This window comes from Chamaea fasciata, unplaced genomic scaffold, assembly GCF_029207755.1.
Source record: "Chamaea fasciata isolate MVZ Bird 193981 ecotype frontalis unplaced genomic scaffold, bChaFas1.0.hap1 SCAF_6, whole genome shotgun sequence".
Lineage (NCBI taxonomy): Eukaryota > Metazoa > Chordata > Aves > Passeriformes > Sylviidae > Chamaea > Chamaea fasciata.
In genome coordinates this window covers 10,464,018-10,483,144 of record NW_027094091.1, presented here as the reverse complement: position 1 = coordinate 10,483,144, position 19,127 = coordinate 10,464,018, and the positions used below count along the sequence as shown (strand labels likewise).

General features: G+C 39.7%; 1 protein-coding gene across 5 annotated transcripts in view; it reads left to right on the top strand.

Annotated features, from left to right (window-relative positions):
* The window catches only part of SH3TC1 (SH3 domain and tetratricopeptide repeats 1), a 31,833-nt gene extending 19,511 nt beyond the window's left edge, over positions 1 to 12,322 (top strand). For all 5 annotated transcript variants that reach the window (XM_066185397.1, XM_066185396.1, XM_066185395.1 and 2 more), the window contains 9 exons: positions 150 to 277; positions 2,435 to 2,476; positions 4,053 to 5,741; positions 6,112 to 6,292; positions 8,160 to 8,310; positions 9,492 to 9,614; positions 9,910 to 10,060; positions 10,945 to 11,141; positions 11,359 to 12,322. In XM_066185397.1, coding sequence (XP_066041494.1) covers positions 150 to 277; positions 2,435 to 2,476; positions 4,053 to 5,741; positions 6,112 to 6,292; positions 8,160 to 8,310; positions 9,492 to 9,614; positions 9,910 to 10,060; positions 10,945 to 11,141; positions 11,359 to 11,589 — 2,893 coding nt within the window. In that variant the 3' untranslated portion in view covers positions 11,590 to 12,322. The remainder of the gene's footprint in view (positions 1 to 149; positions 278 to 2,434; positions 2,477 to 4,052; positions 5,742 to 6,111; positions 6,293 to 8,159; positions 8,311 to 9,491; positions 9,615 to 9,909; positions 10,061 to 10,944; positions 11,142 to 11,358) is intronic.
* The last annotated feature ends 6,805 nt before the right edge of the window (positions 12,323 to 19,127 follow it).

Below are 19,127 nucleotides of genomic sequence, written 5' to 3'. Positions count from 1 at the left end.
TTATAAACTGAAACTAATTTTGAACACAGCACAACCTATAATGTAGATTGTATTAGTTTCTCTAACAAGTTCATATTTGACTGATGCAGTGAGCTCCTTAAGCCAACTCTGCTTTCAGGTACCTTTAAATTTACTCCTTTCCTTGCTAGACCACAAGATGTGGATTTTCTTGAAGCAGAAGAGTTATCTTTTTTTTCCAAAGAAAAAAATTTGGAAGAAGTAGTACATTTGTTGAAACAAACCTCCATCACAGATGTTTGCTCTGTGTACAGAATAGGTAAGTATGAGTTTTACGCCTTTGTACTGTGCAAGATAGATGTGTAGTTCCTATACTCCTGTTACAATTTTTTTTCAATGACATCCCAGCATTTACACCTATTTTGAAATATCTTGGTATTCAACTGGATCTTTGATATGGCATGTAAAAATCCTTTATATCATCTTTTCTATTTTTCTGCTGTTTCAAGACTTTTCCCAGGAGAGGATTTGTAAGTCTTTTGTCTTTTTTTTTTTTTCCTGAGTGGATTTAAACAACAGGCTTTTAAACACTCTTTTATTGAGCTACACAGATCTCCAAGCTTTTACATAACTGAATTATAAATTATAATTTCACATGGCTGCATTATAAAAAGCAGTATGTCCACCCAAACACTGCTGACTTTTTTTCTTGGGAAAGGTAGCACAGCATAATAATTGACAGCTAATGAAAACACACACCTCTTCATGCTTGATTTAATTTTCAAAGGTATAGAAAAGTAGCAAAATCTAGTCATAGAAACATCATCTGTGATACAGCTGTTATTTCTCTGTGCTGTGCATAAGCAGTTGGGATAACTGGGGTTTCACCTTTATAGGCTTATTGGAAGGCAGGGTGATGCAATAGTCTTGCTGAACTGAAGAGAGGCAGTGATTTCTTATTCACCACAGGCTGTTGGTGATGCATAAGCTTGTCCAATATCTAAGGAAGTTTTATCTCCATTTTGCCACCCTGAGAGACAGGCCTGTAGGCTCCAGGTTGAAAGGAGCTGCTGTGTAGGTTGGAGTCAGGCATGTTGGTTTAATTCTGCAAATCAGTGTGTGTGTGTGTATGTGAACAATAACTAGGGCATGTCACACCTGCCGTGGCAAAATGTACAAAATGCCTTCACATCTCACTTCCTGTGCTCTGGTGAGAAGCCTGGGAACAAAACCTCAAACCACTGAGGTACTAAACCATGTCATGGGCTTAATGGACCTACTGCTATTTTTGCTGTTGTGCATTTTTCACTGCATCTCCTCCCTAATCTTTTTAAGTGCCACCTTCTTCTGCATCTTCCCTAGCTCATAGTACCATCTTTGCCACTTTTCTCTTAAACAGCTCAATTGATTCTCATAACTCAATTTATCCACAGCAAGCATTTTCAATATTCACTTGTTACTTTGTTGTGTGATCTGACTAAATGGATTTTCAATTCCTCCATCTACATCAATCTACTGAGAAGTATTTACTTATGAGTACTTCCCTGATTAGATATTTAGAGCATTAAGTTTCAGCTGCTCTAAACATCTGTGGCTTTCATCCACGAAAGTCAGGAAAGCATTTATAAAAGGGAGATCCAGAAGTAAACAGTCAATGAGAGGTCATTCTCAAAGTCTAGTAAAGTAGCTTTCCACCAGCTTAAATAGTGCTTTAAATAGGTCTGTGAGCCTCTGTGTATTTTGTATATATCCTTCATACCCGCAGAACCACTTCTATTGCATCAAGTGTATGAAAGACAGTGAAAATATCCCTGAAATGCAGCATGACAACTGAAATGCCTTGAGAAATATCTGCTACAAAAAATAGTAATTCTTAAGTTCTCTAGATGTGCTATGTCTAAATGTAAAGCTGGATCTATAGTTATAATATCTACAGAATTAAGATAAATCTTTTAAAATAAGAGTGATTTCACTCACCTGCTATTGGAATGGCTAGAAAAATCTGACACTTATCTACACAAACAACTGCAAATAACTTCCCTTCCCACCTCTCTCCCCATTACCCTGGGAGTGACACTAAAAATATTAAGGGCTCCTTGCTCTCTCATTTTACGAGTGGGTTGTGGAGAACGGTCATACCCTTGCTGCCCACTTGTCTTTTAATGCAGCAGAAATGCCTCCCTCCTGCAGGACAGGTTGGCTTTAATTCTGACTCTGAGATGCACCCCACCTTACTGAGTAGAGGTAGCTGCTTGACAATAGCCATGTAAAAGCAGTGAATTATGTCAGCAGGAGGGTAAGTCCCTGCTAGCTTTGGGTCACACTTAGAATATTTATTTTCTTCTAAATTTCCAGGATGTATCAAATTCTTCTGACATTAAGAATTATCAACTAAATTTAGCCTAATTTTAGGATATTTAAAACGGAAAAATAACAAATGTACTATAGCTTATATGATTTTTTTTCTTTCTTACAGATGAATTGGAAGAACCTGAATTTCAGAAAACTCGTGATTGTGGTAATACTTCCTACACACACAATTTTTGCATAAAATTTAATGAGACTTCGGATATTTTTTGTGTCTTTGCCAGCTATTCTCCTTCTAATGTCTCTTCACATGATAATTTTCTTCTCTCATTGTTTGCTTTCTGAGATATTGCTTTAATGCCTTCTTACTAGGTTTTCTGTAAGACATTGTGCATTTTCACTGATATCAGATGTCATTCTTGGGACTTGCTATCCAGCTGCAAATTGCATTACTTACTTTCACTGATGTGACACACATGCACCACCTCCCAGCCCCTCCACATTTTTTATCAAGGCAAAATACTGCTTATGGGGGCACCAGGCAACTGCTGAGTTTGAATTCCAGCAGATTTTTCTGTCTACTAGAAAACTTTGTCCCAGAAATAGATTTCCCAAAGGAGATATTTTGTTGAGGATGCAAAATCATTTCCCTTTGGCATTTTGTTGCTAAGCTGTCACTATCATTATTCATATTGTACTACATTTTCCTAAACAACAATTTTTATATTTATGATTCTGCTGCAGTTTCAGAAATGAGATTCTAAGGGAGATGAGCTCTAAATCTGTGACTTCAACAAGCTCCTGTTGATCTGCAGCTGTAAACTTAAGAACTGACTATGACTGTATACTCCATCCCTAATCCCTGCCCTATTAACTGGGCTGGAAAACAGTGTGAGGACTAAGAATTGATGGTATATCTGTCTTTATTATATTTGTAAGGTATCCAATGATGTTGTCACTATGAGAATTTGAATCAATGGCCACATCAGTTGCCACAAATTGGTAATTTTGTGAAAGATAATCTGTGCCAGCAGAAAATCAGGGCTGATATTTGATTGATAGAAGCAATTCTATTACACAACACACAGGTCTGGCAGGACAGGAGAAAAGAACCTTTGCAGGCCCCCCAGAAACCCATGTGAGGCTTCACCAGCTCAAATAGCACAGTCCTTCCCCCTGCCCTGGCTGACCTGCCTGAGCATGCTCTCAGGACATAGGCATACCTGTACCCTACTTGAATGGTTGGATTCCCATTTCCCTCACACCTTAAGTCCAACCAGCATCCATGCCCTGACCCTGGGCCCTTTATCCAGCCTCCACTTCACACCTTGGGTCTTCCTAGATTTCCTTCTGCTTACCAGGTAGTCTGAATTGTATTTCTTTGGCAGGTCTCTTGTTCACATACACGTGGAGAGAACAGAATATACACTGACTGTACTTTTTGAGTATGCACAAACAAAAGGCACTTTGAATTAATGCTGGATTTCTATTAGATTAGTGTTGGATCAGTCTCAGGACCTGGCTAGATCAGTGTACTGATCACTAACCTGCTTACATGTGGCAAGTTCTGTTTATTCCCACTGCTCCAGTCTCCCACAGTTCTTCATGCTCCTTGCTATCTTTTTACACCTTTGGCTTGTCTCTTAGACTTAGTGTTAAGAAATCACAGTATGTTTACGTAATGTTTTCATAACAGCGTCTTCACTGACAAATGTTCTAGTTGGTCTAAAAAAGTTGTGTGCATGCATACAGGAAGTTGTGGTTTGTAATTTATTTTTAAATTTCAGAAACTCCATGCTCACCTTCTAGTCCAGGATTCACTAGCAAGAATGGAAAGATAGAAGAACTGCTGAAGAATTGCTTCAAGAATTTGGAGGCCACTCAAGCTGAAGAGCTAACTACTGGAGAGAAAGAATCTGCTGGCTCTTCAAAGACTGAAATATTTTCTCTACCTGAAGGGCCTTCTTTTTACATATGTCAAGAAGATATTCAAGCATCTGACATCTTTGAGCCATTGTTACTCTTCTTAAATAGTAAAGAATATGAGTGCAACTTCAAAAGCCTGTATGATTTTTCTTACTCATTTACCAATAGCATGTTTTATGGATTTTCAGAAGAAGAACAACTGGTTAGTTTTTTAAGATTAGCAAGGGAAGCAGCAAAGAAAGCAGGTCTGTCCTGGGCACTAGCAAGACTGTGCTTTCTCTTAGGCAGGCTCAGTATCAAAAAGCTGAAATTTTCCCAAGCTCGGGTGTATTTTGAGGAAGCATTGAGAGCAGTAGCTGGAGGGTTTAGTGATTTGTACTTTGTGATTGCTCTTTATACAAATCTAACAGTCATCTACTTGACCCAGAAGAACAGAGAAAAGTGTACTCATATTTTTGACAAGGCTGCATCTCTTCTCATGGGAATTCCCAACTACATTTGCAGTGCTGACCTGGAATCAGACATACTGAAGTATGCTCTGAAGAGGACAATTTTGTGCCAGAACAAACGTGCAGAGGCAAGGGCCTGCTTTCTGCTGGCAAAACATTACAGTGCACGCAAACAACACCAAGAGGCACTGCCATTCTTGGAAAGGTTTCAGCTGTTGCTCAATGATCTGGGTTTACTAAACAGTTTATCCAACGATTGCTACTTCAAACTGGCAGAGTCCTACCACGAAAAGTGTTTGCCACACATTGTACTAAGTTGCATTAAGGTTACCTCTCCCCAGAGCTCCAGTACCTTAATGGATTCCCTGAAAAGGATTGATTTAGTCATCAAAAATTCTCCCAAACTATATGGCCTGAGAAGACTCAGACAAATATTCCCATCTCAAATTGCACCTTACCTCCTACAAGCCCTTTCTTCTGTGTTTACTACTGAGGAGAAAGGACTGTGCAGCACTATCTATCTCAGCTTAGCAAAGCTGTACAGCCACCACAAACAGTATGGAAAAGCCATTGCTTACATGATGAAAGCATTGGACTCGACTTCTGCTAAGTCAGAGGAAACTATCAACTGTTTGGTTTCACTTGCTTGGCTATACATTCTTTACAAGCAGTATGATGTGGCTTTAGCCATTTTAAATGCTGTTGTAGGCTCTGCATGGAGCAGTCCTCAGCAGCTCGGCATGGCTTATAACATGCTTGCCATTGCTTTGAAAAGGACAAACAACACGAAAGAAGCTGCTGAGAGCTACTACAAAGCACTGCGTCTTTCAGAAGAGACTGAGATGAGCCATAACCAAGCCATAGCCCTGGCTAATTTTGGGGCACTCTGCCTGCATGCAGCAGCCAGCAAGCTGGCAGAACATTATTTTATCAGGGCAGTTAAGCTATTCTCCAAGCTTCCAATTATGGACTGTGGTCAAGACTTTATCCAAGTCCTCCTTCAGCTGGGTTGTTATTACACTGGTGGAACTGAAAGAGAGAAAGGAAGGTTTTACTATGAATGGGCTTTTTTAGTTGCAATGGAGACAAGTCATCTGGAGAGTAAGTGTATCTTTCATAACTTACAAAATGTACTCCATTTGGGAATGTTATTTATATAGGTATGTTAGATCTGTATTTAAGAGGTACATATCTTACTTGGATATTCTTCCTGCCATGCTTGAGGGAGCTTATGCAGGTAAGGTGACTGTTACTATTTTATTTTGGAAATGAAGTTTGAAGTAACCTCTAGCCTTTGTTAACTTTGAACAAAGGAGTGAATGAAATGGCAGTGGGATATTCTTGTTATGATTTCTATTTTTTTCGTTGTTTGTGCTGTAATTTATGAAACAGTGAAAATGAATAATTTTTAAATTAATTAACTTTCATTTTAAAATCGATTCATATTTGTATTTCCAATCTATTCTCTTAGGTCAACTACAAGCAGTTAAACTGCTGTGTCAATTCTACAGTACAGTTGCTCCCAATGAGACTCAGTGTGTCATCTACAATGAATATCAACTATCTTTAGCCAGAAAGATGTCCAACAAAGCTCTGGAGGGACAAATTTTAGAAACCATTAGTCAGCTCTATTTGTCTTTAGGAACAGAAAGGTAAGACATGCTGAATGACTTTTCTTTCATTCTGGTTTTAGTTTTTCCATCCAGCAGAGGATCTCAATTTGTGCAAAGCTGAATATGACTGATTTTTTTTTTTCTCTCTCTGCTTTGGTAATACGCTTTATCATAATTGAAAAATCCAGTGCTAATGGAGAATTTTATTGTTTCTTTTTAAGTAACTATAATCTCTCAAGGGAGACAAGATGTTCTGCAGGGATTAACACCACTTCAAAAACCAACTTATTTTTAAAATCTAAGTAAAAACATTTTAAACCTATGATATGTTATGCAGCTCTTGATGACTGCTAGATCAGGTGATTTGTTTTCAATGATTTTTGCAAGACTTTTTTTTTAAGACACCAAAGGACATATTCCAAACAGGTCAGGCATTAAATTGCCTCTCTGTAAGTGTTTCTCTTTGAGGAAGGGCTTTTATCAAAACTTACATAAGTACGAAGCCAATGTGCAAACCTGCATAGTTTTACTCTTCTGCAATTTCTATATTGCTCTCATTTTCCAAATACCATTTTTTTTTCCTCTGATCTAACTGAAATAACAAATTGCACAAGTTAAATTATAGTAGCAAGTGCTGAGGAAACAGTTTTCTCTAAGTATATTTAAAGTGTGTTTTTAAGGCTGCTTTGTCTGGGTTTTTTTCTTGCTGTATTTCAAGGAGTTACTTTAAGTTCAGATATTTTCAGGCTTGCCTCAGTAAGGATACAAAAGATATTCTCAGTCATGGAAAGAGAACAGATGCCTGTTTTAGCTTTAAGTGGCTGTAGTCTGAGTATCTAATGTGCTTAGTAGGTCACCCAATTTATTTTGCTTTGTTAGGGTTTGTAAATGATATAGTTGGTGGCCATCCTTTGGAGAGACTGAAGACAAAGGAGTTGGTTAAGATTTCAAGCTGCCTGGAGAAGCTGCTGCTTTTTGTGCTTGTAGTACATGGAATCTGTATCTCCCAGGAGCCTGGCTCCCGGATGTTGACTGTATGACCTTAGTATGCTACCAGATAACAGCACAAACTCAATATGGTGTTAGACTACAATATCCCAGTATTGTCTGTGTTATCTGCCCTGACTAACAAGGAAACTCAGCTCTTCCAACACCCTATCTGTGCAGGTCATGTTGTATTTTAATATGTTTGTGTCTTGTGCTCAGAAAAAAATACATTGGGTCAAGGTGATGAGAGCCTAGCACAAGATGGAGAAAGATATAAGACATCTGTGGTTTCTATGTCTGGTATAAAGCACCCTAACATCAATAAATGTGGTAATTTAAGTGCTTCTGGAACAGATCATGACATGTCCAATTCTCCTCTGCCCTACCACTCTCCTCCGTGTCTCCCATTTTTTCAACAGTTTCTGATTAGTCGGAATTGCATTTAAGTCAGATGTATGGATGATTAAGGGAAAAAAGACATGATTTCTTTGACATTTTTAGGAAAAATTTATAAATGATAGTAGAGTTAAAGATGAGAGACTTTTCTACTTCTCACAAGTTTGAGGTAGAGGAGGGACACATATAAACCATCTTGAAATAAAATAAAATATAACAGGAAAAAATGTATGACTAGTAGAACATAATAATATATATAAAATATATAATTTAATATATATAGCATATTTATAGAATATGTAACAATATAGTAGGTAAAAATCTAACAGGAAACATAGATGGAACAGAAAAAAGGAGGAAGAAAAAGAGTTCTTTCGTTACTAGTGTAAGATAGCTGAGAAATTATAATTATACCCTAAATAGGGGAAACAGAATGTCTTTTATGGTAACATTTCTTGTTAGGAAGAAAACCATTTGCAATTCTGAAAAATCCTTCTGTGAGTAGCACTTTTCCCTATTTCAGGGCCTACAGGTCAGCTCTGGAATATACCAAAAGAAGCCTTGGAATATTTATAGATCTCCAGAAAAAAGAAAAGGAGGCATATGCTTGGCTCCGGGCAGGAAAGATATACTATGTTCTGAGGCAGAATGAACTTGTGGATCTTTATATTCAGGTAAGTTGTCAACACTTATACAGACATGCGCATGGTATCAGTGTTGTTCAGCTGGCATGGTAAGGGTAAGTAATTAGGTATAAAAATTCCATACATTTTACGAGTTGATGTTCTGATCATTCAGTGACACCATTCATGTAATACTCAGCATGTGAAGGGAAAGTCTCAGCGTTTTCAACCTGTGATCCGTTTTAATCTGTTGCTTGATCCTAGAAGGATTTTGAGCAGTGACCTTTCTTAGTTCCTTCCTGTTAATTCTGTGTGGTTTTTCAACACCATTTACCAGCTCTACAGCACCAGAGCAATTATATGACACCTGCATGCTACGTGCGTGGGTGACAGAGAAAAATCCCCTTAGCATGCTGGCCTGTGGGCCAGATTCCCAGGGAAACAGAGTAGCTTCCTTAGGAAGCATCTGAATCTTTCCTTCTGTGGCCAAGCCTAGTATGACACAGACCCAGCTGAAGATGCTGTTGTCTTTTCACCTGTGAGAGCCAGAGGCACGTGCCTTGCACACCTCTGTGCTCAAGTAGAAAGGACTTATATTAACTGAATGCAAATCAAAAACTAAGGGAGACAAAGCCAGAGCTTTGGAGATTCACAGCAAAGATTCTTAACCTTGCCTTATGTAAAAGGCACATTTTCATTAATATTTTCTCTATCAATAACTGAGGAGCCTGGTACTCTTGCTTTGCATGCTGTCTTTCATTAGATCTTTTTTGCTAACAACGAATGTATTTATCCATGACAATAAAATAGTAGACCTGCATTTTTTTACAGAAATTAGTTCACAGGCTTTTAAATCTGAAGCTAGCAATATCTAATTTGGAATTTGAATTTATTTCTGTGATGTGTTGGATCTAATTCAAATTTACTGTGTGACAGCTATCGCATACACTGTTGTTTTTAGAATACCATGTGCTGACAAAGATAGCAGAACACTATTGCCAGGAAAAGGAAACTAGGTTTTTGTTTCTTCTTCAGCACCTGCCACTGGCTTGTTCAAAGACAGGGTACCAAAAAAGAGCATGTTCACAGAAAATATAGTCTTTCTCATCATTACAATAGAAGAGATAATAAAAAGATCTTTTAAAATTTGCTAATACTTATGATTTTTCACTCCATGGCTAAACAAGAAGTAATTTCTTTCTTTCATTCCCTATTCCTTGTTTTCTTCCCAGGTTGCTCAGGATGTTGCTCTTTGCACAGGAGATCCAAATTTAGGAATGGAATTGTTTGAAGCTGCTGGAGACATATTTTTCAATGGTACTTGGGAAAAGGAGAAAGCAGTGACTTTCTACAGGGTTTGTGCAGTTTTTCTGCTGCATTGATAGTTATGTACCTCCCACCATAGCAGGTATTCTACAAATGCTGAACCTAAAGCTGAACTTCTCAGCAAACTGTTTATAACCTATTGCAGCTGCATACTTGTCATGACGTTAGTATACATCACCTGTTTCAAATCCACTTCTGGTGGCAAGTACTGCTCTAAGCAAAGAGCAAAATGAAACCAGAAATTACCTCATTTGATATAAATGAGAGCCCATCAGTGAACATCTTGGGGTCCAGCCATACCTAAGCTGATGTTGTGTGTTTCAGGACAGGGCGCTCCCACTTGCTGTTCAGACTGGCAACAAAACCACTGAACTCAGATTATGCAATAAGTTGGTGGAACTGCTGATGAATCTGAAGGCTTATGAGGAGAGTCTGGAATATGCGAGAGTAGCTCTCATCCTCAGCGTAAATTTAGGTAAGAAAAATTTCCATTATATATGAGTGGTACCTCTAAAAATACAACAGAACTCTAAATTTAAAGTTTTCTTCCCTTGCATTCAATCATTTCTTGCCAAGATTTCATAACTCTACTATAATTGCTATTTTTTGCTTCTATTCAAGAACGAGCAATTTATTGCTTCCTTTTCTAACTTAGGATCAAATGGAAAACCTTTGGTAGAGCACCAAAGATTTGGTAGAATCCAAACTGGGAATTTCATGTCCAAACTGAACGTGCTTCTAAGAGCTAAGATACAATACTCATGAATAATATAGTCCTAAGAAGCTTTTGAGTGACATATACTTTCAGATTTGCCCATTGCTCTGAGGAACCAATATAAGATGAAAAAATAAAAAATGATGGGTTTTGTTTCTAAATTACTATTCTTCAAGTTTGGGAGCTGTTCAACTGAATAAGAACCTTCTTAACCCTCTGTATAAGAACAGACAGGTCATTTTGATCAGTCTGAAAATAATCTTTTTGTCGTATATTTTCATGTACAATATATATTGGGATGAGCAAGGGAGTCTTTATTCCCATTAATTTTCTTTCATAATAGTCTATTTGTATTCTTTGTAAGTATGCACAATGTGTGTGTGTATATATATTATAATATATACATGAGAGATGAATGTAGTTATTTCTTAAAATCCCAGACACTGTCAAATCCTATGGGAGGAAATTCAAAAATTCCATGGGATTTTTCTTGAAGGGCAGGTTTTGACCATGTATCTCTTAAGCAAATGTGTTCCTATTCAACAAAAGCTCAGCAAATTCAATACATAATTTTTCTAAAAGTAGCATAGATTTGAGTGCTTTGTCTCTTTGTTTATATCTTGACTCATATGTTATCTCATCAGGGAATCAGCTAAATGAAAGAATAGCTTACCATCGCCTGGCAGCCATCCATCACCATTTGGGTCACTGTGAACTAGCTGAACACTTCTATTTAAAGGCCTTGTCCCTCTGTTCCTCTCCTCTGGAGTTTGAGGAGGAAACACTCTATTATGTCAAGGTGTACTCGGTCTTAGGAGATATTATATTCTATGACCTTAAGGTAAGAGATTTTTGTAACTTGTGCAGCAAATTTTTAAACTGAGCAATATTTCATAGAATCAGATTTTGTCATTTTCTGGTTTTGTATGTTTGGAATGTAAACAGTAAAGTAGGAAAACCACAAAAGCTCAGAATCTATATTATTCTTGTTAGACACTCACAAACCTGAGCTCTGCAATCCTCTTGCACTGGTACTATCATTGAGCCTCTCATTTCAGGACCCATTTGATGCAGCTGGCTATTACCACTTGGCACTTGCTGCTGCCATGGACCTGGGCAATAAAAAAGCTCAACTGAAGATTTACACCAGACTTGCTGTGATCTACCATAACTTCCTCGTGGATAGGGAAATGTCTCTCTTCTTCTACCAAAAGGCAAGAACCTTTGCAACAGAGCTGAATGTAAGAAGAATAAATTTAGCTCCTGATCAGTGTTACAAGAGTTCATAAGCATATTGGAAAATACAGCCTAACTACTGCAGAAGTACCTAAGGAAACACTGCACTAGCTTTGTAGGAGGATGCAGCCTGCATTCAATGACTCATTATCTGTGTGCTGTAAGGTAGACCTCCCCATCCCAGACTAAATTACTAGTTTATATGACAGTGAACTACATTTCATTGTACTAGTTGTTTAAGGATCAGTCAGTAAACTAAAACCAAAACAACAATTCTCTTCTTTTGTAACTAAAATTGTCTTTGCTATAACTTCCGGCCTTGATGGATAATAGTAATAGATTCATGTACAGATGCAATAAAAAAAATTAATAAAGAGCAACAGAAGAAAAACAGAACTATAAAATTTGTGGCTTCCTTTGCCTAACCTAGATTTTTCTCACATTGGACATGAAAAAAATGCATTTATAAACATGGAAGATAATTTTGAGATTAGTTTTCACCCAGAGGCCTAGACACAACTTGTCATTTTAACTCAAATTAACCCACTAGAGTACTTAAACAAAGAAGTCAAGATGGATTTCCAACTTTAACAAAACATTCACACATGATCAAAAAGAACTAATGAGTTTATAGAAAAGTAGGTGCAAATAATATATAAGAAGCAGTCTCTTGGACACGACTGATAAAGTGAATTTCCTTTCGGGAAAGGGAACGAAATCTTGAAATCAGAGAACAAAGTGGAACAGACGCTCTGCAGAGGAGATATGATGGGAAAGAGTGCAATTGAAAAAAACCCAGCAAATCTGCAAGCGCAGCGATTGCAAGCAAATGGACCGAGATGAAATGAGGGCCAGTGAAAAGGAGCAAGACTTGCCAAAAGGACTCCAATTCCAACCCTGAAATCAGGGAAGAAATGCAAATTAAGAGAGAGGAGGAGAAGAAACTGCAGCAATGAAATCTTAAAACAAAAATTAAAAAAAAAAAAAGGAAAAATTTTGAAAGCACGCGAAAACCCAAAAAGTGAATGGGACGACAAGAAGTGCAGGGAGAGGGCCCGGAGCTGGCCCAATGAATCTTCATTGAAATCGCAAGATTTCGTTCTCTTTCCCGAAAGGGAAAGCCTTCCTTTCGGGAAAGGGAACGAAATCTTGAAATCAGAGAACAAAGTGGAACAGACGCTCTGCAGAGGAGATATGATGGGAAAGAGTGCAATTGAAAAAAACCCAGCAAATCTGCAAGCGCAGCGATTGCAAGCAAATGGACCGAGATGAAGTGAAGGGCAGTGAAAAGGAGCAGGACTTGCCAAAAGGACTCCAATTCCAACCCTGAAATCAGGGAAGAAATGCAAATCAAGAGAGAGGAGGAGAAGAAACTGCAGCAATGAAATCTTAAAAGAAAAATTACAAAAAAAAAGGAAAAATTTTGAAAGCACGCGAAAACCCAAAAAGTGAATGGGACGACAAGAAGTGCAGGGAGAGGGCCCGGAGCTGGCCCAATGAATCTTCATTGAAATTGCAAGATTTCGTTCCCTTTCCCGAAAGGGAAAGCCTTCCTTTCGGGAAAGGGAACGAAATCTTGAAATCAGAGAACAAAGTGGAACAGACGCTCTGCAGAGGAGATATGATGGGAAAGAGTGCAATTGAAAAAAACCCAGCAAATCTGCAAGCGCAGCGATTGCAAGCAAATGGACCGAGATGAAATGAGGGGCAGTGAAAAGGAGCAGGACTTGCCAAAAGGACTCCAATTCCAACCCTGAAATCAGGGAAGAAATGCAAATCAAGAGAGAGGAGGAGAAGAAACTGCAGCAATGAAATCTTAAAAGAAAAATTACAAAAAAAAAGGAAAAATTTTGAAAGCACGCGAAAACCCAAAAAGTGAATGGGACGACAAGAAGTGCAGGGAGAGGGCCCGGAGCTGGCCCAATGAATCTTCATTGAAATCGCAAGATTTCGTTCCCTTTCCCGAAAGGGAAAGCCTTCCTTTCGGGAAAGGGAACGAAATCTTGAAATCAGAGAACAAAGTGGAACAGACGCTCTGCAGAGGAGATATGATGGGAAAGAGTGCAATTGAAAAAAACCCAGCAAATCTGCAAACGCAGCGATTGCAAGCAAATGGACCGAGATGAAATGAGGGCCAGTGAAAAGGAGCAAGACTTGCCAAAAGGACTCCAATTCCAACCCTGAAATCAGGGAAGAAATGCAAATTAAGAGAGAGGAGGAGAAGAAACTGCAGCAATGAAATCTTAAAAGAAAAATTACAAAAAAAAAGGAAAAATTTTGAAAGCACGCGAAAACCCAAAAAGTGAATGGGACGACAAGAAGTGCAGGGAGAGGGCCCGGAGCTGGCCCAATGAATCTTCATTGAAATCGCAAGATTTCGTTCCCTTTCCCGAAAGGGAAAGCCTTCCTTTCGGGAAAGGGAACGAAATCTTGAAATCAGAGAACAAAGTGGAACAGACGCTCTGCAGAGGAGATATGATGGGAAAGAGTGCAATTGAAAAAAACCCAGCAAATCTGCAAGCGCAGCGATTGCAAGCAAATGGACCGAGATGAAATGAGGGCCAGTGAAAAGGAGCAAGACTTGCCAAAAGGACTCCAATTCCAACCCTGAAATCAGGGAAGAAATGCAAATCAAGAGAGAGGAGGAGAAGAAACTGCAGCAATGAAATCTTAAAAGAAAAATTACAAAAAAAAAGGAAAAATTTTGAAAGCACGCGAAAACCCAAAAAGTGAATGGGACGACAAGAAGTGCAGGGAGAGGGCCCGGAGCTGGCCCAATGAATCTTCATTGAAATCGCAAGATTTCGTTCCCTTTCCCGAAAGCAAAAGCCTTCCTTTCGGGAAAGGGAACGAAATCTTGAAATCAGAGAACAAAGTGGAACAGATGCTCTGCAGAGGAGATATGATGGGAAAGAGTGCAATTGAAAAAAAACCCAGCAAATCTGCAAGCGCAGCGATTGCAAGCAAATGGACTGAGATGAAATGAGGGCCAGTGAAAAGGAGCAAGACTTGCCAACAGGACTCCAATTCCAACCCTGAAATCAGGGAAGAAATGCAAATTAAGAGAGAGGAGGAGAAGAAACTGCAGCAATGAAATCTTAAAAGAAAAATTACAAAAAAAAAGGAAAAATTTTGAAAGCACGCGAAAACCCAAAAAGTGAATGGGACGACAAGAAGTGCAGGGAGAGGGCCCGGAGCTGGCCCAATGAATCTTCATTGAAATCGCAAGATTTCGTTCTCTTTCCCGAAAGGGAAAGCCTTCCTTTCGGGAAAGGGAACGAAATCTTGAAATCAGAGAACAAAGTGGAACAGACGCTCTGCAGAGGAGATATGATGGGAAAGAGTGCAATTGAAAAAAACCCAGCAAATCTGCAAGCGCAGCGATTGCAAGCAAATGGACCGAGATGAAGTGAGGGGCAGTGAAAAGGAGCAGGACTTGCCAAAAGGACTCCAATTCCAACCCTGAAATCAGGGAAGAAATGCAAATCAAGAGAGAGGAGGAGAAGAAACTGCAGCAATGAAATCTTAAAAGAAAAATTACAAAAAAAAAGGAAACATTTTAAAAGCACGCGAAAACCCAAAAAGTGAATGGGACGACAAGAAGTGCAGGGAGAGGGCCCGGAGCTGGCCCAATGAATCTTCATTGAAATCGCAAGATTTCGTTCCCTTTCCCGAAAGGGAAAGCCTTCCTTTCGGGAAAGGGAACGAAATCTTGAAATCAGAGAACAAAGTGGAACAGACGCTCTGCAGAGGAGATATGATGGGAAAGAGTGCAATTGAAAAAAACCCAGCAAATCTGCAAGCGCAGCGATTGCAAGCAAATGGACCGAGATGAAATGAGGGCCAGTGAAAAGGAGCAAGACTTGCCAAAAGGACTCCAATTCCAACCCTGAAATCAGGGAAGAAATGCAAATTAAGAGAGAGGAGGAGAAGAAACTGCAGCAATGAAATCTTAAAACAAAAATTACAAAAAAAAAGGAAAAATTTTGAAAGCACGCGAAAACCCAAAAAGTGAATGGGACGACAAGAAGTGCAGGGAGAGGGCCCGGAGCTGGCCCAATGAATCTTCATTGAAATCGCAAGATTTCGTTCCCTTTCCCGAAAGGGAAAGCCTTCCTTTCGGGAAAGGGAACGAAATCTTGAAATCAGAGAACAAAGTGGAACAGACGCTCTGCAGAGGAGATATGATGGGAAAGAGTGCAATTGAAAAAAACCCAGCAAATCTGCAAGCGCAGCGATTGCAAGCAAATGGACCGAGATGAAATGAGGGCCAGTGAAAAGGAGCAAGACTTGCCAAAAGGACTCCAATTCCAACCCTGAAATCAGGGAAGAAATGCAAATTAAGAGAGAGGAGGAGAAGAAACTGCAGCAATGAAATCTTAAAACAAAAATTACAAAAAAAAAGGAAAAATTTTGAAAGCACGCGAAAACCCAAAAAGTGAATGGGACGACAAGAAGTGCAGGGAGAGGGCCCGGAGCTGGCCCAATGAATCTTCATTGAAATCGCAAGATTTCGTTCCCTTTCCCGAAAGGGAAAGCCTTCCTTTCGGGAAAGGGAACGAAATCTTGAAATCAGAGAACAAAGTGGAACAGACGCTCTGCAGAGGAGATATGATGGGAAAGAGTGCAATTGAAAAAAACCCAGCAAATCTGCAAGCGCAGCAATTGCAAGCAAATGGACCGAGATGAAATGAGGGCCAGTGAAAAGGAGCAAGACTTGCCAAAAGGACTCCAATTCCAACCCTGAAATCAGGGAAGAAATGCAAATCAAGAGAGAGGAGGAGAAGAAACTGCAGCAATGAAATCTTAAAAGAAAAATTACAAAAAAAAAGGAAAAATTTTGAAAGCACGCGAAAACCCAAAAAGTGAATGGGACGACAAGAAGTGCAGGGAGAGGGCCCGGAGCTGGCCCAATGAATCTTCATTGAAATCGCAAGATTTCGTTCCCTTTCCCGAAAGGGAAAGCCTTCTTTTCGGGAAAGGGAACGAAATCTTGAAATCAGAGAACAAAGTGGAACAGACGCTCTGCAGAGGAGATATGATGGGAAAGAGTGCAATTGAAAAAAACCCAGCAAATCTGCAAGCGCAGCGATTGCAAGCAAATGGACCGAGATGAAATGAGGGGCAGTGAAAAGGAGCAGGACTTGCCAAAAGGACTCCAATTCCAACCCTGAAATCAGGGAAGAAATGCAAATCAAGAGAGAGGAGGAGAAGAAACTGCAGCAATGAAATCTTAAAAGAAAAATTACAAAAAAAAAGGAAAAATTTTGAAAGCACGCGAAAACCCAAAAAGTGAATGGGACGACAAGAAGTGCAGGGAGAGGGCCCGGAGCTGGCCCAATGAATCTTCATTGAAATCGCAAGATTTCGTTCCCTTTCCCGAAAGGGAAAGCCTTCCTTTCGGGAAAGGGAACGAAATCTTGAAATCAGAGAACAAAGTGGAACAGACGCTCTGCAGAGGAGATATGATGGGAAAGAGTGCAATTGAAAAAAACCCAGCAAATCTGCAAGCGCAGCGATTGCAAGCAAATGGACCGAGATGAAATGAGAAGCAGTGAAAAGGAGCAGGACTTGCCAAAAGGACTCCAATTCCAACCCTGAAATCAGGGAAGAAATGCAAATTAAGAGAGAGGAGGAGAAGAAACTGCAGCAATGAAATCTTAAAAGAAAAATTACAAAAAAAAGGAAAAATTTTGAAAGCACGCGAAAACCCAAAAAGTGAATGGGACGACAAGAAGTGCAGGGAGAGGGCCCGGAGCTGGCCCAATGAATCTTCATTGAAATCGCAAGATTTCGTTCCCTTTCCCGAAAGGGAAAGCCTTCCTTTCGGGAAAGGGAACGAAATCTTGAAATCAGAGAACAAAGTGGAACAGACGCTCTGCAGAGGAGATATGATGGGAAAGAGTGCAATTGAAAAAAACCCAGCAAATCTGCAAGCGCAGCGATTGCAAGCAAATGGACCGAGATGAAATGAGGGCCAGTGAAAAGGAGCAAGACTTGCCAAAAGGACTCCAATTCCAACCCTGAAATCAGGGAAGAAATGCAAATCAAGAGAGAGGAGGAGAAGAAACTGCAGCAATGAAATCTTAAAAGAAAAATTACAAAAAAAAAGGAAAAATTTTGAAAGCACGCGAAAACCCAAAAAGTGAATGGGACGACAAGAAGTGCAGGGAGAGGGCCCGGAGCTGGCCCAATGAATCTTCATTGAAATCGCAAGATTTCGTTCCCTTTCCCGAAAGCGAAAGCCTTCCTTTCGGGAAAGGGAACGAAATCTTGAAATCAGAGAACAAAGTGGAACAGATGCTCTGCAGAGGAGATATGATGGGAAAGAGTGCAATTGAAAAAAAACCCAGCAAATCTGCAAGCGCAGCGATTGCAAGCAAATGGACCGAGATGAAATGAGGGCCAGTGAAAAGGAGCAAGACTTGCCAACAGGACTCCAATTCCAACCCTGAAATCAGGGAAGAAATGCAAATTAAGAGAGAGGAGGAGAAGAAACTGCAGCAATGAAATCTTAAAAGAAAAATTACAAAAAAAAAGGAAAAATTTTGAAAGCACGCGAAAACCCAAAAAGTGAATGGGACGACAAGAAGTGCAGGGAGAGGGCCCGGAGCTGGCCCAATGAATCTTCATTGAAATCGCAAGATTTCGTTCTCTTTCCCGAAAGGGAAAGCCTTCCTTTCGGGAAAGGGAACGAAATCTTGAAATCAGAGAACAAAGTGGAACAGACGCTCTGCAGAGGAGATATGATGGGAAAGAGTGCAATTGAAAAAAACCCAGCAAATCTGCAAGCGCAGCGATTGCAAGCAAATGGACCGAGATGAAGTGAGGGGCAGTGAAAAGGAGCAGGACTTGCCAAAAGGACTCCAATTCCAACCCTGAAATCAGGGAAGAAATGCAAATCAAGAGAGAGGAGGAGAAGAAACTGCAGCAATGAAATCTTAAAAGAAAAATTACAAAAAAAAAGGAAACATTTTAAAAGCACGCGAAAACCCAAAAAGTGAATGGGACGACAAGAAGTGCAGGGAGAGGGCCCGGAGCTGGCCCAATGAATCTTCATTGAAATCGCAAGATTTCGTTCCCTTTCCCGAAAGGGAAAGCCTTCCTTTCGGGAAAGGGAACGAAATCTTGAAATCAGAGAACAAAGTGGAACAGACGCTCTGCAGAGGAGATATGATGGGAAAGAGTGCAATTGAAAAAAACCCAGCAAATCTGCAAGCGCAGCAATTGCAAGCAAATGGACCGAGATGAAATGAGGGCCAGTGAAAAGGAGCAAGACTTGCCAAAAGGACTCCAATTCCAACCATGAAATCAGGGAAGAAATGCAAATTAAGAGAGAGGAGGAGAAGAAACTGCAGCAATGAAATCTTAAAAGAAAAATTACAAAAAAAAAGGAAAAATTTTGAAAGCACGCGAAAACCCAAAAAGTGAATGGGACGACAAGAAGTGCAGGGAGAGGGCCCGGAGCTGGCCCAATGAATCTTCATTGAAATCGCAAGATTTCGTTCCCTTTCCCGAAAGGGAAAGCCTTCTTTTCGGGAAAGGGAACGAAATCTTGAAATCAGAGAACAAAGTGGAACAGACGCTCTGC